General features: G+C 39.4%; 1 protein-coding gene across 3 annotated transcripts in view; it reads left to right on the top strand.

Moving 5' to 3' along the window:
• Positions 1–24,150, top strand: part of DNAH10 (dynein axonemal heavy chain 10) — a 52,582-nt gene that overhangs the window by 4,412 nt on the left and 24,020 nt on the right. For all 3 annotated transcript variants that reach the window (XM_032705840.1, XM_032705841.1, XM_032705842.1), the window contains exons 7-45: positions 229–459; positions 1,087–1,277; positions 1,744–1,942; positions 2,636–2,830; positions 2,982–3,152; positions 3,825–4,001; positions 4,344–4,517; positions 5,207–5,376; positions 6,040–6,191; positions 6,597–6,761; positions 7,049–7,256; positions 8,147–8,303; positions 9,430–9,906; positions 10,065–10,223; positions 10,511–10,636; positions 10,715–10,817; positions 11,051–11,229; positions 11,812–12,023; positions 12,316–12,472; positions 12,912–13,145; positions 13,246–13,368; positions 14,126–14,359; positions 14,852–15,075; positions 15,594–15,863; positions 15,948–16,131; positions 16,773–16,907; positions 17,322–17,474; positions 18,024–18,212; positions 18,321–18,467; positions 19,049–19,240; positions 19,405–19,523; positions 19,691–19,849; positions 20,143–20,278; positions 20,408–20,530; positions 20,992–21,126; positions 21,434–21,647; positions 22,126–22,245; positions 23,163–23,308; positions 23,712–23,864. In XM_032705840.1, the coding sequence (XP_032561731.1) occupies positions 229–459; positions 1,087–1,277; positions 1,744–1,942; positions 2,636–2,830; positions 2,982–3,152; positions 3,825–4,001; positions 4,344–4,517; positions 5,207–5,376; positions 6,040–6,191; positions 6,597–6,761; positions 7,049–7,256; positions 8,147–8,303; positions 9,430–9,906; positions 10,065–10,223; positions 10,511–10,636; positions 10,715–10,817; positions 11,051–11,229; positions 11,812–12,023; positions 12,316–12,472; positions 12,912–13,145; positions 13,246–13,368; positions 14,126–14,359; positions 14,852–15,075; positions 15,594–15,863; positions 15,948–16,131; positions 16,773–16,907; positions 17,322–17,474; positions 18,024–18,212; positions 18,321–18,467; positions 19,049–19,240; positions 19,405–19,523; positions 19,691–19,849; positions 20,143–20,278; positions 20,408–20,530; positions 20,992–21,126; positions 21,434–21,647; positions 22,126–22,245; positions 23,163–23,308; positions 23,712–23,864 (6,993 nt within the window). The remainder of the gene's footprint in view (positions 1–228; positions 460–1,086; positions 1,278–1,743; positions 1,943–2,635; positions 2,831–2,981; positions 3,153–3,824; positions 4,002–4,343; positions 4,518–5,206; positions 5,377–6,039; positions 6,192–6,596; positions 6,762–7,048; positions 7,257–8,146; positions 8,304–9,429; positions 9,907–10,064; positions 10,224–10,510; positions 10,637–10,714; positions 10,818–11,050; positions 11,230–11,811; positions 12,024–12,315; positions 12,473–12,911; positions 13,146–13,245; positions 13,369–14,125; positions 14,360–14,851; positions 15,076–15,593; positions 15,864–15,947; positions 16,132–16,772; positions 16,908–17,321; positions 17,475–18,023; positions 18,213–18,320; positions 18,468–19,048; positions 19,241–19,404; positions 19,524–19,690; positions 19,850–20,142; positions 20,279–20,407; positions 20,531–20,991; positions 21,127–21,433; positions 21,648–22,125; positions 22,246–23,162; positions 23,309–23,711; positions 23,865–24,150) is intronic.

Below are 24,150 nucleotides of genomic sequence, written 5' to 3' on the forward strand. Positions count from 1 at the left end.
CTCCAGCTCAGGGATATATTCCCCATGAGCAGTTCCCTTGAGTGTGTGTAAAAATCTTGATTTCAAGGATATTCTTCTGTCTGGGTTTTTTGTGTGTTCGAGTGATATCAGATTTCTCTCAGCATAAAATATATCAAAACCAAAGAACAAATATAGTCCTGGTTATAAGTTTTCACTCTTGCCTAATAGTAATTTAGGTCTTTTTATTTGTTTCCACATTGGTTGTAGGGTGATGGTGCACTTGCAGAGATTGACCTCTGGCGTGAAAAAAACGCTGCTTTAAGTGATCTTGCTGAGCAGACAAAGCTTCCAGAGGTGCAAAAAGTCTTGGAAATATTACGAGAAGCTGAATCTGAGTGTGTTGGAGATTTACAGATAGTCTTGAGTGACCTCAGAAAATATCACATGGAAGCTCTGGATAACGTTAAGTTTCTTTCCGCCCTCGAGCGCCATTTGCAGGTACGTGAACTTGAGAAAAGTCGGTGGAGTTTGAGCTGTAGTTACCTGAGTTTGGTTTTTCTGTTGGTGTAATCACCTCTTGTTTATATTTTTACTTTTTATCAGCAATAAAGGTGTACTCTAGATTAATAAAATATATTTAATTAAAAAGAAGATTGGCTTATTTTGTTTGAGTTACAGTTGTTTTAATATTTGGAAGCCCAGAGTTGTGAACGCTTTGTTTGTAAATCCAACCTTGGGAGAATTTGATAGTGTAGCTGAATTGGGGAAAACAAAGATTTCTCTACTCCATTTTTGAAGTAGTTTCTACCACAAATTCCAGCTGATGTCTCAGTGTTTAAGTTTTATTGAAAATCATCTGAACATCCAAATAAAGAGTTGAGCCAAAATCCGTCTGGGGACAGCTTTTACAATAAAGAGACTATTAATGAGACAGGACATAAAACGCATTTGGAGCAAAAGATGCAGAGTTGCACATCCTTAACCATGTGTGTTATTGAGGCACCAGGGTTATTTATTTAATAATGTCACAGACTTAACTTCAGGCATCTATAGAATTAATATTGGTTTACTGAATACGAATTTATGTGTTTTCATGACATCTTAATCACAATATGCATCTCACAGAATTTAGCATATGGCACTGGGGCTGATGTTGTCCTGAACACAATTCCCTCCCTGCTCAATGCCCTGAAGATGGTGTGGGTTATGTCCCGACATTACAACAAGGATGAGCGGATGGTTCCCCTCATGGAACGAATTGCCTGGGAAATTTCCACAGCAGTGTGCAGATTTTTGGATCTACACACACTGTTTGAGTAAGTACTGCATTCCTGTTTAACTAGGCTGCATTTATTAAAAGCTTTGCTTGTTTTATATCAAGTGCAATCGATAACACTTTCATCAAATAGGGGCCAGCATTTTTCAGCCATCCGAAGTTGTATTATAAGATCAATTAAAAGTCAATTTATTTTGTAATTTTCATAAATTACTAAACCAGCCCTGAAGAAATAGTTGCTTGTCCTCTTTTGTCTCAAAAGGACATAAAACAATGAGACAAATATAAATACAGTGGTAAAAAAAGTTGCATAAATATAATAAAAATCAGTCCTGAAATAGTATCTCCTTTCAAAATCACACTGAAAATGATAAGTTATGAATTTTTCCTAGATTTTGTATAATTAGAAGCTGCTAAACTGGGGTATATTAAGCCGGCTGAGATATAATTTTTTATCTATAGTATTTCTATCCATAGTGTCTTAACTGTGTTGATTTGATTAATAGAGAAGATAGAGCTGCTGCAAAAAAGAAAATAACAGAAGGCAAAAGCATTCTTGAACAATGGAAGAAATGTTACTTTACTACTTGTGCCCAAGTTGAAGAGTCGGGGAGTGAACGATACTGGAAATTTGACGTGAAACGTTTCTTTGAAAAAACAGATTATATGGCTGCAGTCTGTCAAGATCTGTATGATATTTTTCAGGTAGTGATACAGACAATAAACAAAGGAACTGTGTGATCTTATTCTGTACAGGAGATTCTTTTGTACTGTAGGTGTTGACTTGTTAACAGCCTTTAGTTGTGTGAGTGGGTTTGTGTTTAAGACCTGAGAGGTGCCTCTGATTCCAACAAAATGGCATTTATTGCTGGGGATGGAATGGCTTCTCCAGGTGCTGGTTGAGGAAGGATGTTACTGGGTACATGTTGTGAACTTAAAGACTTGCAGCAACTGTTTCACATATTTGCAGTTTTTATGGGTTGCTACCTTAATGAGATGATGAAATACCATTTACATATACTATAATATCAAATTTGGCCATCTGTGAATCTGTGAATTGATTGCAGAATCACATATGAATGGAGAGATGCTGTGTTTAGGCTAATTTAAGTCAGGGTAATTAGCAATGTGGTCCATCAATAAACTGTGTATGTAAAAACTGTGTTTGTGAAAAGTGGAGTAAAAAGGAGTAAGAACTGAGTATTATCTGTTGTAACAACTGAAGTGTTGGGCCTGTAGGGTGTTGGTTTTCTTTTTAGTGTCTTGTATTAAAATATAGGAAATGTAAATCACAGCACAAATTGATCATTTGCTGAGTGGTTTATATTTTTTAAACGAAAAATTAACAGAAAAACATAATAAAAGAAAGCTTTCTAGTATGTTCTTCTGAATCAACAGGTCACTGAAGAGCTTTACAATATATTTATTCCTGAGCTGACAACTGTGACAGAGAATCCAAAGCGCATTGAGGCACTGCTGAGAGGAGTAAATGGACTGACCAGTCCTATGAAAGAGCTGAAATTTGACCCTCTGAGCATTAGAAATGCACGTAACTGGAAATCAGTTATGAGAGAATTTAGAGAAGAAGTTTCAGTAAGTACCATATACTGTGATTCCCAGAAAATAGCAAAAATATGCTTGACTACTGTTATCAAAAAATGTTTTCACTTTGCCTCCCTTTTTTTGGTTTTGCAAGATGAATCTCTTAAGTGACAGGATTTCTTGGCTTTCTTCCTTTGTTTAGATTACTGAAGAAAAGATCAACAAATTTATTGATGAATCTTTTAAGACCCTTCGATCGGCAGAAGCTGCATTTGACATGCTGGTAAAGTTCAAACACATCCAGACTCGTGAAAATGTTAATGAGCACTTGATGCTGAAGTTCAGTGATGTTTTGGACCACTACTGCAAAGAGGTATTTAATTTAGGGATTTCTTATGTAGTACACAAAGCTCTTTAGCAACTGAAAATCATCAATCTCTGTATATGTCTAAATACCTGTGTAGTGTCATTTACTATCTGAAATTACAAAATAAACACAATAATGCCCTCCCTTTTTTGGAGCTGGTTGGAAAAATAGTCTGGTTAATTTGCTGAAAGGTTTGTGCACATCTATACATGTGAGGCACTGTCTGGGAACTGGAAGGCATTTGCATGTGCTCTGAGTGCATCAAAGCTTGTGGCTATTCCTTCACCTTGTGAATGGCAGTTCAACAGGAGACCTTCCCAAGAAAATTCACCTTTCCTACCCTACAGCTTTCTTGTGCTGGACAACAAGTTCATGGTGTGACCGAAAGGTGTCAGAGATCAACCCTGAGGGCAGAAATAGTTTCTGACGTGTGTTGGAAAGCTTTTCATGTCAGTGTTTCTCTTGATATGTCAAAGAACATTGACTTTAATGATAAAACGTGATTTTACAGAAAATGCTGCCATAATAGTATTTCCTCAAGGCAGAGTAAGGAAGATGAAAGAATTGTTTTTATCCTACTGCTGGAATTAGCTTCAGTCTAATTAGCTGTGTTCCAGATATTGACCATTGAACAAGCAGTGGAGAAATGGGTCTGTGCAATGTTTTATTCTCTTCTAGGTTGAAAATGTTAAGCAAATCTTTGTTCAGAACCTCAAGGATCCACCTCTGTACAAGAATCACCCTCCAGTGGCTGGGGCAATATTCTGGTCCCGATCCCTTTTCTATCGGATCAAACACACCATTATCCGATTCCAAGAAGTAGAGGAGTTGCTTGCTAGTGAGCGTGGACAGAAAGTATGTTGGTTCCTTTGATGTTTGATGAAGGAAGAAATACTTTCCTGATATACTTCTTCTGGAGATGTTAAAGTGCTCTTATGTGTGGGGAATTTCCAAGTCTTTGCACACACTGAGCCATGTTAGTTGTGAAAAGCTGGTTGGGACCTTCCCACTGTTTCCCAGGGAGACAGTGATGGACTCAATGTCAGAATTCAAGAGCCCAAATTTTTCAGTGCCTGCATTAATTACAAGGCATTACTTGTCCTCTTGTCTAATAAAAACCAGAAACCATATCAAGACACCGTATTAAGACAGGTTAGTTGGTCTTTAAAATGATTTACAGAGAGTTTTCCTTTCTAGGTAAAACAAATATATCTTCAAGTTGCCAAGAAAATGAAAGAGTATGAAGATCAAAAATACAAGGAGTGGAGAGAGAGGACAGAACACATTGTCCCACAGTTACTGAAAGATAATCTGCTGACTGTCATCACTGTGGGGGCTGCAACAAATGTTCATCCAGAAACTTCTGAGCAGGTGAGATCTGGGAAGAGGGTGTACCAGTCTTCTCTGTGGGAAAGAACTGAAACCTACCTGATGGTCAGTGAGAATTTTCTAAAAACAGTGTTTTAAACACAGATTTTGAAAGGAAAATTTCAAAAGTTCTGAGCTCAGAAAATTTCAGAATTTCAAAGCTCAGTTTGTGGCCCTTTCGAAGACATAGTTCCTGAATCACCTGGCAACTGAATGAATGTTGTTTCTCTGCATGTTCTTCTGTGCTATAGTTCATATATATATATATATATATATATATATATATGTGTAGTTTTAGGTTTTGCTACAGCGTCTTTAGGACATTGCAACATAACTTGGGACTGAAGTTAGGTAGAGGCAGGTTCCCAGCAGGGATCATACAGAATCCAGTTCTTACTAAACTTGTCTGAATTTCCCCTGGTATTTCTGTTGTAACTGGTTGCAGCAAGTTGTACACAGAGGTGATTTGGTTTGTTTCTTGTAATTGGCTTTCACTGAAGAGGTAGTTGTGTGTAATTCCTGAAACAGGAGTGCTGAGGCTGCTGTAGAATTTTAAAGGCATTTTCACAGGCTCTGAATGTCAGTCATTCTGACTTTTACCTGCTGCCTGATGAAATGTCTCCAAGAACTCAACTTTACCTTGTAACAGATTGGTGCTCATCTCCTTTCTGCTGCTCTTTCTTGTGTTGCAGAGCTCTATAACAGAGGAGCCTGTCACCACCAAGAAAAGTCTCTGCTTTGGAGTGAATTTTTCTCCCATACTCCAAGAGATTATCATTGAAACAAACTACATGGAACAACTGGGGCTTCCAGTCCCAGAAATAGCGAGATACGTGGCATTGCAGGAAGACAAATATGTTAGGTAAGGCTGTAACAGAATATCTGCTCACATACAGACTCGTGGCAGCATTTCAAGTGGTTTCACTCCAAACCAGAATGGGCCCTGAGTCATCAAATCTTGGAAAGATGAGAGCTCTTAGTGACTTTTTTGTAAGGGTACAATTACTAATGGCCATGTTGCACTGATAAGGTTTTCTCTGGCACTGGCTGCATCCTTTGCTCTGTAGGACTGTTATACAAATTAACATCTTGTCAAAATAATTTGTTTTGCAATCAATTGTTGCTACCATTCAGATTTCATTTAAATTCACTGTTGCTTTCTTCCTGTACAGCCTTGAATAAGTCAGCTGTGTCCAAATTATCACAGGCATTTACACACAGATGTGCTGATAAGATCCTTAACTTGAGTTCACTTATGTGGCTGAGGCTACCTCAAAAACTTTCTGAGCTGGGGCAGGAGAGGTTTGTTCAGCTGTTGTTGGAGCCATATGAAACTCTTCTTTTGTTTTCAGTGGGAAATGAATTACATTTATAATCATTACATATTCACTGGTTAGTCCTGCAAATTTTACTTTATTTTGAAGTCTGAATGGAATGATGGAAGTGCTCTGCTCTTTGATGGAGGTCAGAGCTGTATTTCAAGAAAATCATCATATTATGATGTTGTTGTGTTTCTTCTCTTTAGGTATACAAGTAGATTGAAAAACATGCTGGGTTGCTATCACAAATTAATGGAAACACTGAATGAAGCAGAAACCAAACTTCTTGATAACTATATCCAAGAACTCTGGAGAATATTGAAATCAGGACACAAAAGACTCACATGGAACTCCTTAGGTAATGGAGATACTATTTTAAACTGGCCTTAGACACTGATTTTCAGTTAAAAAATCTCCTCAGTTCTGCAACCTACTTTTTATGTCATATGACAGCCATGTATCCCTAAGTGATACATCCTATTGCCACAGTCGAGGCAGAGTAGCAGATGAGACAAACTCTGATCCAGGAGGGTATTTCCTGTGTTTTTATTATATTTAAAACACTGGAGATGGTTAGAAACCCTTAGATAAAAGCTGTAAGGGAGTTAGATTAATGATTAGGTGAGAAAACATCTAATCTATCTTTCTGCAGAACCTTGGGTTCATTCTGAGAGATAAACCACATCTGATTATAGCAATTTTGACGCATTGGTGAAATATTTGTTAGAAGAGAAAAAAACAAATGGTTGTGATTTGTTTCAAGGTATTGGTGAATTTATTTTCCAATGTACACAAGCCATTGAGAAGCTTGAGTCACTTGTCCATCAGATTCATAATATTTCTGAAGACATAAGCAGCAAACTTCTGTTCATAGAATCAGCAAATCTCTTCAAGGTTCCACTTTCAAAAAATGGTGATGAACTTCCTGGTAAGTTCCCAGATCTGTCACTTGAGTGAGTGAGTGATGGATCAAATTTCTTTCAACACTTTCTAAGTTGTAAAAAGGTTTCTCTCACATCTAATGGTTGCTATTAAATAATTGAATCCATATAAAATCAGAGGGCTGAAATATTAATAAATTAATCATTAATAAGTGAAGATATTTTATCAGTATAGAGATCAATTTCATATTCACAATATGCAGCTGATTATTCCAGTGTATAAATCTGTTACATCTCTTACAGTTAATAATGCTGTTTTTTGTATCTGTTGCAGAAGCAAAAGAATTTTTTGACTATATTAAGTGTGAAAGAGCAAAAGATGTGGCACACATCGTTAGAAAGTATTCTGAAATTCCACCATTGCTAATAGAAGTGGAAGGACAAGTTGCCAATACAAACACTGGCAAATCTCCAAAATTAACTTCCTATTATGCATACTGGGAAAATAGGATTTATCAGGTGTTGACACAGTTAGTTGTGAAGTAAGTAAATTGTTTGCTTTAATGGATTTCCAGTCTTTCATCTTCAGATTTTCCTGGATCTGTTGATCAGTGTGTGTGTAGTGACATTGTTTGAACACCTCAGTGACTTACAGTTTGTGACAGATTTGTATTTGTACAGTGTTTTTTCCTGTGAAGAACAGAGAACTGATAAGAAGGTACAGGAGAACCCCAAATTCTGAGGAAATGGATATTGGCATATTTTTGGCAGAAGAGAGAAATAAGATACATTTCCTGCAATGTGTGTAGTTGCACATCCCTGGTTTATTTCTAAAACCAAGGTTTTGTTTTACTAAAGAACACAATTTTGAGAACTTGGTGTCTGGGTACCTGATGCCTCCCTGTCCTGCAGGGGACACCAGGACAAGAACAAAGGTTTGTTGGGTTTTACTTCACCTGTTCTGCAGTGGCTGAGGCCAAGGAGGTTCTTGTAGCAAGATATTATGCAAAGGCTTCTATTATAAACAAGATATTGTTGCAATAGAGCATTGCAGGGTTATAAAAGCTTCCCAGCCACCTCTGCTTCCCATGATCCATGTCTTTGTAATCTGGTCCATGCTCAGGTGACTTTGTTGTGCTTTCTTGTCAGGGCTTTTGCAGAGGAGTTGACAAAAATCTTAGGATCTTTTTGCACTGGGGTGTCCCCATTCATTCCTTCTGCCAGTTTCTTTTAGTCAAGCTTTTGTATTAAATCAATTTAGTGGGATAATGTTGCTTCCAGACCCATCAGTGTTTCCAGATGAAGTTGGTGGTGGCTGATTTCAGTTTGCAGATCTGAGCACACACCTGATAATTGCAGTCTCTGTTGGGCATTTCCATGGGGGCAGCACCTGATTATTTCTGTCTTTGACACTATTTTTTTCCTTTCCTAGGAATTTACAGGCTTTTAATGCAGCTATTCTTGCAAATGTGCCACTGTTACAAATAAAAGCTGTTTTCTCTGTTCCTGAGATCACCTTTCAACCCAGTGCCAGTGAGATTGACAAAATGGTGGCACAATCCATCCAAGACTGTGTTGAGGTCACTAAGGTGATTTTTGATAAAGATTTTTTTCGTTGCCAGAGTTTGCTTGTGATTATAGTGAGCCAGTCTTGCTTTATGTTTGGGCAAGCATAAATGTCAATAGGAAGATTCATATTGCTTTATCTTGAAATCAAAATATCCAGTACATTGTCCTAATTTTACAAACTGATGACAAAGGAAAAAAACCCACCTATAAAACTTCATGCAATTTATACTCAGGCAAAATTATCTATTACATTTAGCAGTTTTGCCAGTGTAAGGACATGATTTGGTTCTATAACTCAGCACACATCAGAAGGAAACACTTTTCAGATTGCACTGCAGATCTTGCTTTCTGATGTATGAATAAGCTGGTGGAATAAGGAAAGTGAGTATCCTCCTCTACATTACGTTTCTCCTTAAAAGCAGCAGAAAAACAGTTCAGGAAATGTTGGAGAAGGGCATCTAGAACACATCTAGGACAGTAAATATCTAAAAATATACAGCTTGCTGGCAATGATGCACCAGTATTTTCCTGCATAAATATTGAGCTGCTTTCCTGAAAAGAAGCCAAATTTTGTGGCAGTGTCCTTGCCCTATGCTGATGGAGAAATGATTCCACCTGAAATGAATAAAGTAGGTTAGGTGTGCTTCCTATGCTCAGATTTGCTCTTCTGCTCTAGTTCTGTATCCAGCCTGTTTGATCCAATACTTTTTTCTCTCTGTCCTACTATATTGTGGCTCAGCAGAGATTTTAGAAGCAGGTTGAGTAATGCATGGAAAGGTTTTGTTAGGATGAAAATAACTCCTCTCAAGTTGATGAAAAAGTGTAATGCTCTCAGAAAAACAATTGATTTGAGAAATAATTCACTCCATTTCCTACACTGTGTCCTAAATAATGGTGAATTTCTTCACCAAAAGGGTTATCAAGCGCTGGCACAGGCTGCCCAAGGAAGTGGTGGAGTCACCATTCCTGGCAGGATTTAAAAGATGTGTAGATGTGACACCTGGGGACATGGGGTAGTGGGGGTCTTGACAGTCCTGGCTTAATTGGTGGACTCAATGAGGCTTTTCAAACTGAATGATTCCATGAATGAATTCACTAAGATGACTCTACAAGGTAACTTTTTCAACCCTGTCTTAAAAACTCCAGCACTTTGTACGGTGGATGCACGGCACGTGTATCGAGTGCCCTCCTCAGCACGTCAGGAAAGATGAAGTTGTCATTTTCAACTTCTACAGTGACGTCTCCCAGAGCCCCCTGATGATTGAACAGGCTGTTCTCATCACTCAGAATGTCCACAAAGTCCTGGCTTCTCTCAGCAAGTATTTGAACCAATGGAACAGGTACGAGCTGCTGTGGAAATCAGACAAAGGCACAGTCCTGGAGAGGTTGGCTGCAGAAAAACCTGCTTGTGTCACCTTTGATGAACAGTTGCAGTTCTATATGAAGGTAGCTCAGGAAGTGACTCAACAGCCCTTGATTAAAGATGAACAATTTATCAGGCTTCAGCTGGCTCCTTTAGCCTTCACAGTGCAGGAGAATGCTAAAGGCTGGATGCTTTCACTTGGGAAGTTGCTTAATGAGTCAGCAAGAGAGGAGCTTGTCGCGCTGAGGGATGAGATTCAGGTAAGTGTTTTCAGTTTGGTTTTTTGGTTAACTTTATCACATAGACCGAAAATGAATCTGCATGTTATTTGCTTGTATTTTGTGTTTGACTCATTATTGTAATTCTGCCTAATTGCTTTGTCAGTGTTGATTCTGGAAATTATCTTTACTTTTTACAGAGATTATCAGAGAATATTAATAGACCTCTCGATACCCTGGATGATTTCAGAGTTGTCCTTAGCACGTTTGTAGAGATCAGAGGCATGTCCTTCGAGGTGGAGCTGAACTATTTGGACATCTTGGAGAGATACCGAACTCTTGCATTGTACAATATTCCAGTAAGTGCATGTCTCATCAAACAGCTCAGATTTGAGCTAAGGGCACAAATACCTCACATGTGAATGAATAAATGTTTTCATTTTAAGACATTTGATAGACTTACAGTATCTAAGGGATGTCTGGAGATTGTCTAGTCTCCCCTTCTCAAATCAGCATGTATGCTTTAAAATGGACATATGGGCGTGTGTTTAAATCTGATTGAGGTCACTTCAGTACTGGTTTTGTGTTTTGCAAATTTATAAAGTCACATACTTTCCTGTGGCTCCTTATTTCTTGTTTGTTCTAGGTAGCTAAAGAGGAGCAGGAGAAGGCTGACAAGATTAGGGAAGAGTGGGAGACTCTTGTCCTGGAAGCAGCACAACTCAATCACAACATGGATCGTAAAGGAGGTGCAAAAGAAACATTCACAAAGGTAGTCTTCGTAATTAATACTGAAAAATAGATTCCACAGAAACGGAAAGGAACACAATTTAAACACTGTTCTCTTTAGGTTACACAGCAACAAATTAAGGACTACAGCAAAGAGACAGAAGATTTCTTTCAGAAACTCGTTACCGAGGGGCCTGGTTCTGTTGGGGATGATCTTGATAAAGGTAAATGGATTGATGTGTGTGAAGTGATGTCTTGAAAATATTAATCTTTGGATAATCCAAATTTTATGTAAAGCAAGGAAAGTGTGCTTTCCTTATTAACATCCAAACTCCTCAACCAGAAATGTGAATGTTTTTAATCCTAGAACTTCTTCAGGCTGCATGCAAATGCTGTCTTATTTATTTCCCATGAATCTAGGGATTATTTATCTAGAAAAATTCCTCTCCTTTCCCAGGATTGGAACTCATGGCCCATTTTGATAAAGAACTGGAGAGACTGGAAAAAAAGTATCGGGAACTGGGCAGTGCTGAGAAACTTTTAGACTTGCCAGTAACAGTGTACCCAGACTTGATGAAAGCACAGAATGATGCAAAAGGTCTAAGGCAGGTCTATGAGATTTATGCATCACAAAAAGTGAGTATTACACTGTGTCTGCACGGACACACAGAAAGGGGGGAGAGAGGAAGAGGCTACACTGTCCTCTGGTTACTGTCCACTCTGTTCAAAGCCTGTGCATGAAATAAGCTGCTCCCTGTAATTGGCCATCACTGTGAATTAATTTGAATGATATTAGTGCAGCACTAACAGTGTCTCCACAGAACCAAACACATTCTCTTATCAGATAGGAACAGACTTCTCCCTGCCCCTAAGAATTATTGGATGGCACTTCTTTACTGCATGAGTCTCCTGATCATTTCAGTGGAACTACTTTTGGATATAGTATGTGTACAGGTGACAATGGGTATCTCAGGCTTTAACTAGTTTTTAAGAAGTTTTATTTTTCCAAAATTAAAATGCCCTGTAAAGTATGCTCTTAAGGATGCTTTTCCTGTTCTCCATATTATGAATCTGTCTTGGACACGAACCTGTCTCTTCCTCTGTTTGTAAAATATTAACACAATTACATCTGCATCCTGACTGTCATCTCTAGATCCTACTGTGGTGAAAAGGTTGTTTTTCTGGGGGGGGTCAAAATATGATTTTTTTCCTTCCCAGGCAGCTAAAGAGGAATGGTCTCAGACACTGTGGATAAACCTGAATGTCCAGGTTCTCCAGGACGGAATCGATGGATTTCTCAAAGCCCTCCGGAAGCTGCCCAGGCCAGTGCGCAGCATGGCAGTGGCTGTGCAGTTGGAAACCAAAATGAAGGCATTTCGAGACTCCATTCCTTTGCTGCTTGACTTGAAAAATGAAGCTTTAAGAGAAAGGTTTGCTTTGATTTATTGAAAACCAATATTTTATGTGTTTTGTTAGAACTTTTAATTTCCATTACTGGGGTCATGCCGTGTCCTGGAGTTTGGAACTTTACTTTCTGCTTAATGAACGTGTATGATAGCATCCAAGTGACTGCAATGACTGGGGTACTTTATGTATTCAAAGTAGTAGTTCTTGTTTAAACAATGGAGTGCTAAACATGGTTTCATTATTATATGTTAAATTACAGTTGTTTTTTTTACTGTATCTGGTGGTTGGTACAGTTGATGTGTCAATTTAAAACAGGCATTGGCAAGATCTTATGGAGAGAACAGGAACAAAGTTTGAAATGAAAACAGAAACATTCACTTTGCAGAACATGTTTGCCATGGAACTTCACAGGCATAAAGATGTTATCAGTGACATTGTTGGAACTGCTGTTAAAGAACTCAGCATTGAGAAGGTAATGTATTAAATTATAAAATCATAATAAAATTAGGCAAGGATGACAAAAGTCTGAGTTTTATTTGAGATTTTTAAGTTCTCATGACAGCAAGTTTGGCCATCTTCAGGTAGCTGCCATGATGGAACTGATGGCAACTGAGATCAATAGCTCTGTTAAGAAGCTCCTGCATGGCACAGAACCCCAGCAGTATTGCCTTGGCAGCAGTATGTTGGATTTCTGTTATTACAATAAGCAAGTTTGTCCTATGAAAAAAGGATCTGAAGAGGGATCCATTCTGTTACCCTCATCATGTTTTGAAATAGACCCTTCTTTACAAACCAGAGTTAGAAAATCTCTGCAAAAATTTTACTGAATTAATTGTTACATTTTTTTGCTTAAGATTATAGTTCTCCAGTTTTTGAAGATTAAAAGATGCATCATTTATGCTCACATGCAGGGAATGAAGGAAATAATAGATACATGGGAGCAGATGAAATTCACTGTACTAGAATACATCAAAGGCACTGAGAAGAGAGGCTTTATTCTGGGACCCTCAGAGGAAATTTTAGAGATTCTTGATGACAACAATGTCAGCCTTCAGAGTGTTTTGGGCAGTCGGTTCGTGGGTCCTTTCCTTTCAAGTGCTCGCCAGTGGGAAAAAACTCTGTCGTTGATTAGTGAAGTAACTGAGGTAGGAGGAAAGTGCTGGACTAAATAATTAATTTTTATTATTTATAATCAGAATTTTCTGTTGTATTTTTCTTTCTCTGATGATAACATTTGATTCTTAGATCTGGATAGCAGTTCAGAGAAAATGGATGTACCTGGAGAGCATCTTTGTTGGTGGAGATATCAGATCACAGCTTCCAGAGGAAGTCAAAATATTTGACAGAGTAGACAAAATGTTTAAAGAGGCAAGTGATTGACTTGTGATCAGCAGAAGTTTTTAGTGCATTTTGGTTCCCATTCCATGGTTATCTGTGGTCTTCTGTGTCATGTGTGACACTGAGAATGGTATAATTAATTGAATATGAGGTTGGGGAACCCGGGAATTTGTGTTTTACTTCACATCTGTCATAATCAGAAGACTTCTGATTTAGCTGAGGCAGGCAGAGGTGTGATCCTTGGCTGGCAGCATGGGATAGGCAGAATCTCCTTTTCCTTTCATTGGATACATCTTTCTACCTTCACCTTGATAATAAGAGGCTTAGATGTGTTTCTATAGAGTGAGGACCTACATACATGCTGAAAAGGCTTTCCTGGTTTGTGCCACTGTTCCCACACTGAACACATACTCTCAGTATGAATGTGACTTACTTTTCTGTTTCCCATCTGCAAAACTGGGAGGGTACTGTGAATCTGAAACACAGTGTTTGATCATACCTTGAAGTACCACTGTGTGCAGTCAGGTATTTGCTTATGCTGGCAAGGCTTGGGATATAGACTTGTCTTGCTTACACTTGTTTTTACAGTTATTTTTCCATAAACACACTACCTCCACGTTTTCATCCAATATTGCAGCAACAGAAACCATGTTTTAAAACCTTTGATTCACTTCTGTAAGAACCTGCACTACTTGTGCTGCTTGTGTGCTTTGTCACTAATTAAATATAATTCAGTATAATCCATTGCTGTTCAGTGTTTTCTAAACTTCATTTTCTCCCTCTGTAGATAATGGATGAAACTGTAAAAGACCCGACAATAAAAACGTGCTGTGAGGTCCCAAATCGTCTGTCAGACCTCCATCATATAAATAATGTGCTGGAGAAATGTCAGAAGAGCTTGAATGATTATTTGGATGCCAAGAGAAATGCTTTCCCAAGATTTTTCTTTATATCTGATGATGAGTTGCTGAGTATCCTTGGCAGCAGTAACCCACTGTGTGTCCAGGAACACATGATAAAGGTGCAATGTCTGGCTTTCCACAGTGCCTTGTGATTTTAGATGCTTTAAGAAGTTTATCAGACTATACTGTACATGCTCCTAAGGGTGCACTAATATTTTTTGCTCACAAAAAGCATCCTGGCAGCATCTTGAATCAAATCTGATGGATATTCTCTCCTGGCCAGTAGCAGTTACAGTAGAGGATTGTTGGTGGAGGAACACTCAAAATACATCAGAATGATCTACCATTAAAGAACCTTCCTGTAGCTCCTCATAGATCTTTGTTTTCTAGAATAAAAGAGTCAGTGTCATTTGGGCCTGATTATCTTCCTGATTGCAGTTGGGATGCTGGGCTATACGTCAACATTTGCATTTGATTACTTAGGAGCCAGATCCATTATTCCTTAGAGCCCATGGACTTTTCTTTCAAGATGAAATGGGGGCTGGATACACTTACATCCTGGAAGCTATGGTTCTAAAATTCCAGTGAATTTCTTTACTGGTGCCTTTCAGATGTTTGATAATGTGGCCGCCCTGAGGTTCCAGGATGGTGACGATGGTGAGAAGATTGCAACAGCCATGATCTCAGCCGAGAAGGAGGTGATGGAGTTCCGACAGGCTGTCCCTGCCGTGGGCAGGGTGGAAAACTGGATGACAGCAGTGCTGGATGAAATGAGAAGGACCAACAGGCGCCTCACCAAGGAAGCCATTTTTCGCTACTGTGAGGACAGAAGCAGGTGACAAAACCAGTGGCAAGGATAACACAAACTCCTGATGTGTTATTATGAACCTGTAGCAATGCAGAAAAATTAAGACTCAGTTTTTTAATTCATACACAATTTAGCCTATGTTTCTGTACGTGGAGGGATATGAATACGTGTATATGCCCTATTTTAACTAACCATTTAACTATGTGTTACCTCTCATATCTAATTTCCTAAATCTTGAGGTTTTATTTTTAGTGGTGTGTGCTCAGTATGTTTTTCTCATGATGAATTCCAGTTGGCAATTGTACACATGGAATAGGCAGCTTTTCTATCAGGGTATTTCCTGGGCTTTTGAAATTCCACAGCATACCTTGATAGAATTCTGTACATCTCTGAAAAGTTTGGCTCATGTTGGAGTTGTTGCAGAAACAGGAAAATAGGAGGAACTTTTTGTTTGTTTGGTTGGTTGGTTTTGGCTTTGTTTTTGCTTTCCTGATCAGTTCCTTAAACAGTAACTCAGCCTCCCTCACTATATGTGTTTTCCATAGAGTTGATTGGATGCTGCTCTTCCAAGGCATGATGGTGCTGGCTGCTAATCAAGTGTGGTGGACTTGGGAGGTAGAGGATGTCTTTCGGAAGGTGAAGAAGGGAGAAAAACAGGCAATGAAACTTTATGCCAAAAAAATGCATCAGCAGATCGACGAGCTGGTGACCCGGATCACGATGCCTTTGAGCAAGAACGACAGGAAGAAATACAACACTGTCCTCATCATCGACGTTCACGCCAGAGACATCGTCGATATATTCGTGAGGGACAGGTAAACCTACTGCTGAGCCCAACCTGCTGAGCAAATGCCAAGTGCAGAAACGGTATTTCCGTGCTTTAACTCTGTGTTGTGTAGCATCCTGCAGGCTCAGGAGTTTGAGTGGGAGAGCCAGCTGCGCTTTTACTGGGAGCGGGAGCCGGACGAGCTGACGGTGCGACAATGCACCGGCACCTTCTCCTACGGCTACGAGTACATGGGGCTGAACGGGCGGCTCGTCATCACCCCCCTCACCGACCGCATTTACCTCACGCTCACGCAGGTACACATGTGCAGTCATGTGAGCTTGGCTAGCAAGCCTGGGAAGTAAGATACCCCCGAGAATTCCCAAGTGGAAGGATTGTAGGGAAATTTATTTCCAGAGTTGAGAACACTGGACTTAAAAGAGCATTACTCTTAATGGTGTTTCAAATGCTGGGCCTGAGGAAAGACACGACCCCTGTTCTTCTCAGGGCTTTTATCATCCCTGGCCCCCTGCTCTGTGGGGTCTTTGACATGTCTGCAGGACTTATCTTTTTCTCCTACCAGGGAGTGTTTTGCTGGAATGCAGCAGGAGAAAACTTCTAAAACTGTCTTTGGGGGAGATGCCTCTTCTAAGGAGGAAAGTCCTCCTAAACGAAACAAGCTCTGATCTCCTCACCATAAATCTTCCAGAAGGGTCTTGTACCCTTACAAAGCCCTTGCTGCAGTTCTACACAATCACATCATTGTTCTATTGCCTCCTCCTGCCATCTCCCAGATGCCAATGTGAACACTGATATGCTTGAAATCAATTGTGATATCATTGCCTCATTGCCTCAAGGATAATGTAGAATGCATTCACAGATCAATCTGAAAGTTTTGCTACCAACCAAATATAAATTTAATCCAAGCTTTGCTTTGTTTTTTGGTCTGTCTCCAAAGGCTCTATCAATGTTTTTGGGAGGAGCACCAGCAGGGCCAGCAGGTACAGGGAAAACAGAAACAACCAAGGATCTGGCCAAAGCCCTGGGCTTGCTGTGTGTAGTGACAAACTGTGGAGAAGGCATGGACTTCAAAGTAAGAGTTAAAGATCTGTGTTCTCTGATAAAATACCACTTCCTGCTCTTTTTCAGTGCCCAGGATAAGGACATACTCTGAACTGCTGCATAAGTACCTCCCTTAGAGATACAATGCTGTTTGATAATGAAATTTAGCAAAAAATGTCTATTTTGCATAAATTCCTGGAGAATTTCAGGTGCTTTCAATCAAGGGAGCAATGAGTATAAGATTTGTCTTAAAGCTCGTGATGGGCATTCTGCACTTGGCAAGTAATTATTGCGACACCTTATGAGAGATTGCCTGCTCCTGCATATATAAATATCTGGAGGTTTTGCCCAGTAATTAAGAGTTTTAACATACTTCAAAGTTTTTTTGATGCTGAATGTTTTTATATATTCATTGCTGAGAGGTTTTTCTTGTTGTTCCTTTTAGGCAGTTGGTAAAATTTTCTCTGGTCTTGCCCAGTGTGGAGCTTGGGGATGCTTTGATGAATTCAATCGTATCGATGCTTCCGTGCTTTCAGTCATTTCCTCTCAGATTCAGACTATTCGAAATGCTTTGATGAATAAGTTGAAAGTATTTCAGGTAAACATTAAAAAAGAAGAGTAATTGTGAAGGCTGAGCTTGGGTTTAAGGCCAACATCCAGGGTTAGACCCCTTCATTAGATCAAAGGGCTGCTGCTTCTCTAATTTGTCTGTGCTGAACATTTCAAACTGCAGGGTGTCTACTCTCAGTTTGAAAGATGTTAAATCCTTGCTGATTTCCTTTGCTTGGTTCTTCCTTTGTGAAGTGAGATGAAAGTGATCCTAATAGGATAATAGTAAGTAAATGGGATAATAGTATAGTAGTAATTAGGAAGAGGAGTAACTTGATGTGGATTGTAGGCTCTATTTGCTGATGTTTATTGGAATTCAAAACCCTCAGACAGAAAATTTGATTGAGGCTTGTGAAATGTCCTAAAGTTTAGATCCAAGATCCACTCATCTCACTGTTTGTGTCTGGATGATTGTGAAAAGCTAAATATTTTAACACTTTGTCCTAAGTGGGTGCCCCAGTATTGCTGTTTTTCTTTTTGAGCCAATAGTACTATTTGTTTCAGTTCCTAATTCACATTGTTCTAATGTTTTCTTTAGTTTGAAGGACAGGAAATTACACTTGACAGTCGGATTGGCATTTTTATTACAATGAATCCTGGCTATGCTGGTCGGACTGAGCTCCCTGAGTCTGTGAAAGCTTTGTTCAGGCCTGTGGTTGTTATTGTACCAGATCTTCAGCAGATCTGTGAGATAATGCTCTTTTCTGAAGGGTTCCTTATGGCAAAGGTAAGAAAATTTTATTGCTGCCCATACCTGTGTACACACTCACGTTTCATGGCCAATGTTTGGTTGCAACTTACACATTTATGATTGTCTAACTTAAATCTCAAACAGGTCCTTGCCAAAAAGATGACAGTGCTTTACAAGCTGGCAAAGGAACAGCTTTCTAAACAACATCACTATGATTTTGGACTGCGGGCCCTTAAGTCAGTGTTGGTGATGGCTGGAGAGCTGAAAAGAGGATCAGCAGACCTCAGTGAGGTAGATATGCTGCTTAGTTACCCTGGGCAGGTCATATTTTTCAATAGGAAGGGGAGGTGTGTTTTATGCATCTGGTGTAGTTTGTCTGCTTTGGAAATAGGAGCATTGGTGTTACTTGTCTTATTATTTCACTTGGTTCTTACTGACTTCCATCATGCTCTCTACCAGTAAGTTGCCATCAGAACTCAAATCAAAGTAGGGAAATCTATGTAAAATGAGGTATTTTACTTCTTGTTGAGTCCAGGATGCAAATAACCAGAGGAATGTCTGTGAATGAATAGCAAAAGCTGGTTTTTGAACAGTGAGTGCTCCAGCTCAGGGAAGCTGTGATGTGGGCCACTCCAGCCATTTGCCATTTGGTTAAAATGGAACAAAAAGGCACTGTGTTATTCTTAGCTATTGATCTGCTTAACCCTTGTAAAATAACCTTTGTTGTTTCCACTAGTAACTGATGCCAAGAAAACATTCCCAAAGCTATGCTGAAATAATCAGGCACTAGTTTTTAAAGATGTTTGAAGTACCTAATTTTGGATAATTGGTTAGCTGTTTGGTAAACATTGATTTTGCTATGTTTTGCCTAGGAAGTTGTACTAATGAGAGCTCTACGAGATATGAATCTTCCCAAATTTGTGTTTGAAGATGTACCTCTCTTCCTTGGCTTAATCTCTGACCTGTTTCCTGGCCTGGATTGCCCTCGAGTTCGCTACCCTGACTTTAATGATGCTGTAGAACATGTGCTACAACAACGAGGTTATGTTGTTTTACCAGTCCAGGTACAAAAAAATGTTAAGTGCTTGAGTTTTTGTTGTAAACATTAGGCTGGAGGTGCATTGTTGCACTATGGAGTAGCTCCAGGAAAGCTGATCTGATATAGACCAGCTGCTTGTCCACAGAAGAGTTCTGACAGTAGTCTCCTGAACCAATATTTATTTTCCAGGTGGATAAAGTAGTTCAGATGTATGAGACAATGTTAACCCGGCACACAACAATGGTGGTTGGACCTACTGGAGGTGGCAAGTCAGTTGTCATTAATTCTTTGTGCCGGGCCCAAAACAAGTGAGTATAGAGTTTGATACATGGAAATCAGGCTGTAAAATGGCACAGACTGTATTGCTCAGCCCTGTCTAGTCATGACAGGGTCAACAGCTGTCCAGAGTATTTGCTTGCGTTAACAGGAGCTGGTATTGTGTGATTTTACTGTGCTTTTCTTGCTGTATCTTTAGGCTGGGATTATTGACAAAGCTTTACATATTGAACCCTAAAGCTATGAGTGTGATTGAGCTGTATGGGATCCTCGACCCCGTCACACGAGACTGGACAGATGGAGTCCTGTCAAACATTTTTCGGGATATCAACAGGCCAACTGACAAGAAAGAGCGAAGGTGAGCAGCTAGAAATCATTGTGATGCTTTTTAGATACTGAGATTTACACCAATCAAAAATAAATACTTGATACTGTACTGTTTAAAACAGAAATTCTAAATAAACAGAAAATGTCCAGGGGCCTTTCTACCTCCCCTGAGTTTCTAGCCTCAGTGAAATGATGCAGTTTTAAAAAATGAGTGGTAGGCTTCCAAACAGCTGGGCTGACACTCACACCATTGATGACACTTCTGAATTCTGAAATATTAATAAAATCAGAGATTAGACAGTGCCCCATGGCTCTTGTACACAGGTACATTCTCTTTGATGGAGATGTGGATGCTCTCTGGGTTGAAAACATGAATTCTGTCATGGATGACAACAAGTTACTGACTCTGGCAAACGGGGAGCGGATCAGACTTCAGTCACACTGTGCTTTGTTGTTTGAGGTAAGAAATGACTGGACCATTTAATACATGGGAAGGGTTAGAGACAGATGGGGCTTCAAAGCCTGAAAAGCAGTTACTGTGGCTGTTCTTTGCTTAAGTGTGTGATTATCTTGTGTGATTATTTTATAGGTTGGTGACTTACAGTATGCGTCTCCTGCCACGGTGTCCCGCTGTGGAATGGTCTTTGTAGATCCTAAAAATTTGAGATATGAGCCCTACTGGCAGAAATGGGTCCAAGGAAGAGAAAATGAGGTGGGAATTTCTGCACTTGTTCAGCAAGTATTTGTGTTAAAAACTGAATTTCAGATAGTTAAAGACAGCAGGTCTAGATCTAATCACTAGACCTGCAGCAGAGGGCTAAAAAGAATTCCCATCTTTTCTGAATTCTGGTTGTTTCTGAGCAGTGAAGGACAAAGAGTTAACAGTGAGGTTGCTTAGCTCCTTGTTTCTTACATTTAGTTTAAAAACTCAAGTCCACAGGGAGCTGAAGTGAGACAACTTACTTACTGTCACCTGGTGAATGCTGATCCTACCTGCTGAAAACCCAGTCCATAGAACAGCATCACATTTCTTCATGTACCCTGCCTTTGATAGAAGTGATTCCTTCAAGAACAATCATACCTGGTCAGCCAGGTGTTGATGGGAAGTGCTGCTGTCAAAAATTTGCTTTCCAGGTTTCTGTGTGTTGAATTCTTGTCCTTTTTGTTCCTCAGCAAGAGAGATTTGACTTGAATCGTCTCTTTCAAAAGTACGTGCCCTACCTTATTGACATGATTGTGGAGGGAATTGTGGATGGCAAACAGGGGCAAAGGCTGAAGACCATTGTTCCTCAAACAGATTTAAACATGGTAAGAAACAGAGAATAAAGGCTGAACATGTTTAACTAAAAAGAAAATGGAATGATGGAGAAAGTATAATCTTCCAAAAGAAAGGAGTAGAGTCTGTGCTGAAATGTGAGTTTGCTTGTGATGAGCACCAAGAGACAGAAAGCCAGTCAGCTCCTAACAGTACTCTTCTACTGTCCTTAATATACGCACCAGTAGATTCCCCTGTAAGGACAAAAAATCAGCAAACAGCTGAAAACATATGATGGATTTTCATTTTTCACACATCTAACTGACAATTTTGTTTACAGTTTTGTCTTTTTTCCAACAGGTTGTGCAGTTGACTGTGATGCTGGAAGTCCTAGTGGTACAGTCTGAGAATCCTGATGTTCTGGAGTGTTTTTTTTTGGAAGCTTTGTATTGCTCCTTAGGTGCTACTCTTCTTGATGCTGGGAGAATTAAATTTGATGAAAATGTTAAACGTATTTCTTGCATGTCCACTGTTAAGGATGACAACACCCTGGCTAAGGCAGGGGAGCTGCCAGGTAGGATCTTGTCATAATTTAATCTGAATCCCACTGATTATATTAGGAAAGTGTTAGTTTCCATGAAGGTAGATCACTGTTCTTCCTTCCAGCTGGCTAATTCTGGCTGCAAAATCTGCTCTTTGAGGGACTATCACTGAAAACCACCTTGAGATATTGATGCTGGATGACTCTCAGCTGCTGGTCTGTCCTCACAGAACAGTACTTTTCTATGCCAAGCTGAAGAGATAAACAGTGAAAGGAAAAGTAAAATGTGAAAAAAAGCCACTGGCAGGTGCTTATAAAGCAACTTTGTGACCCAGGTGCTGGACTAGGAGAATTTTAGTTGATATCTTAGTGGGTTAATGACAAGCAAACAGAACAAAGCGTTGCCCAGCTTGGTCCAGATTCTTACCCTTCATTTTCATCTCATTCAGATTGTTTTCTTGTGAGATATTTCAGTGTCCTAGAAAAATTGCAATTGCTTAATGATTTGCAGGTCAGCTGCCAACTTTGTATGACTTTCATTTTGATGGATCTGAAAAAAAGTGGGTACCTTGGATGCAACTTGTTCCTGAATATATTCATAATCCTGAAGTGAAATTTCTTGACATTCTAGGTGAGTATAAGATAAAATACAGTGATGATCTGCCTTTAATTTATAATGTGTTACCACTGAGTGCATGGCACTTAACATGAGATATCTTCTTTCTCTACTGAAGATCATCTTCTCAGGTTCAGTTTCTTGTGAAGGAACACATCCATTTTTTTAATGTTCTTGTCATAGTAGTTTACCAGTAATAGAGTTGATGTTCACAGTGTAATAAAGGAATGAGGAAAGGATGAAAGCTTGTTTCAGTTAATAAGGCTTATTAGAAGCCAACAATACCTTTTACAAGCCAGAATAGCAGATGATTCACAGTTTGCTGTACCAGAAATTCTAGGAAAAACATCAGCTCAGTGGTTCAGATACTCAGTAGATAAAAATTATGTTCTTAGGGCCATTATTGGTTGTTACTTCAAGCATTGCATAATGGTGACAGGTGCTTTTCATAGTTCAGGACAAATTAAGGCCTGTTACTTTACAGTAATACTCCAGCAAGCACAAGTTAACTTCACTGACACAAGATAATTCTGTGATCTCTGAATTTGCTCCTAATGCCAGGCTATTCACATGGAAAAAAAATTCATCTCTCTAGAGTTCTGGGAAAATACTTATGATCCAAATAAATCCAGATTATATCCTTGAAATAGGGATTAAATGGAGCTTAACCAAACCATGACCCTCCTATATGGATGATAACTTCTTTTTTAATATATCTGTAGAAGAAAAGATCCCAATGATAAAAGCTGAAAAGAGTTGGTTAAGCAGTTAAAATTTTCTTTCAACGCTGTGAGTTGATAATTCAGATTATGTCTTTGTGCAACTGCACATTAATACTTTGAGAGTGTGATCCAGCATTATTCTATAAATATGAATCCCCGGCTGTACTGCATTTTAATTTAACCAGGGATCATATCCATGCTCTTTTCCAGTGCCCACAGTGGACACAACTCGCACGTCTTGGTTACTGGAACAGATGGTGAAGATAAAACGCCCAGTTGTCCTTGTAGGTGAATCGGGCACATCCAAGACAGCAACTACACAGAACTTCCTGAGCAATCTGGACAAAGACCTCAATGTATGTAGGAGGCATTTTACCTTGTTTGTAAAACTGCGTTTTCATTCCTTGTCCTTGTGTTAAATCTGCACTGTGAAGGCTGAGTCTGTGGGCAGCAATAGTGACCTGAGTAATGTGACTGCAAGCTCCAGACCCAAAGTGTGGGAATGACTTGAGAATCCTTCAGGATCAGAGGTGTTTTGTGCTCTTCTACCATGTACAGATTCAATTTTATAAAGTAAAAATATATTATCAAAGTGCTAAGAATGAAGTTACTTTGTCATCTGTAATTCAAGTGAATAATGGATGAGAGAAACATTTCCTGTACACCTGACAGTTTAATATAGAGAATATTTTTGAATGGTCTAGTGAAAAAACAAAGAACAGGTGAAAATCCATTCTTATCCATGTCCTCCCTTTGCAGCTGGTGCTGGTAATTAACTTCTCTTCCCGTACAACATCCATGGACATTCAGAGAAACCTGGAGACAAATGTAGAAAAACGAACTAAGGACACTTTTGGCCCTCCCATGGGAAAACGTCTCCTGGTGTTCATGGATGATATGAATATGCCAAAGGTAAGCTGCCAATAGTTTGAAAGGTAGTATAGAAACATTTGGGGTGGCACTGGTGTGGTCCCTTCATGCACGAATCCAGTGAATCCCAAGTCAAAGGGGTTCATGGTAAGTGTGTCACTGGATCCCAGCTCAGGATCATCAGAAGAGTTGGGTTTGTGTGCCAGAAGGGGTTGTTTCTGTCTGTTGCAATGTTTGTCCTATATGTAAGAGAGATCCTGTTTGGTCATCTTTTTGTGCCATTAAAATTGTGTTTCTGTGACCTGATATTGGATGCAGGTCCCTTTCT

Source organism: Chiroxiphia lanceolata, chromosome 18 (assembly GCF_009829145.1).
Source record: "Chiroxiphia lanceolata isolate bChiLan1 chromosome 18, bChiLan1.pri, whole genome shotgun sequence".
NCBI classification, from domain to species: Eukaryota; Metazoa; Chordata; class Aves; order Passeriformes; family Pipridae; genus Chiroxiphia; species Chiroxiphia lanceolata.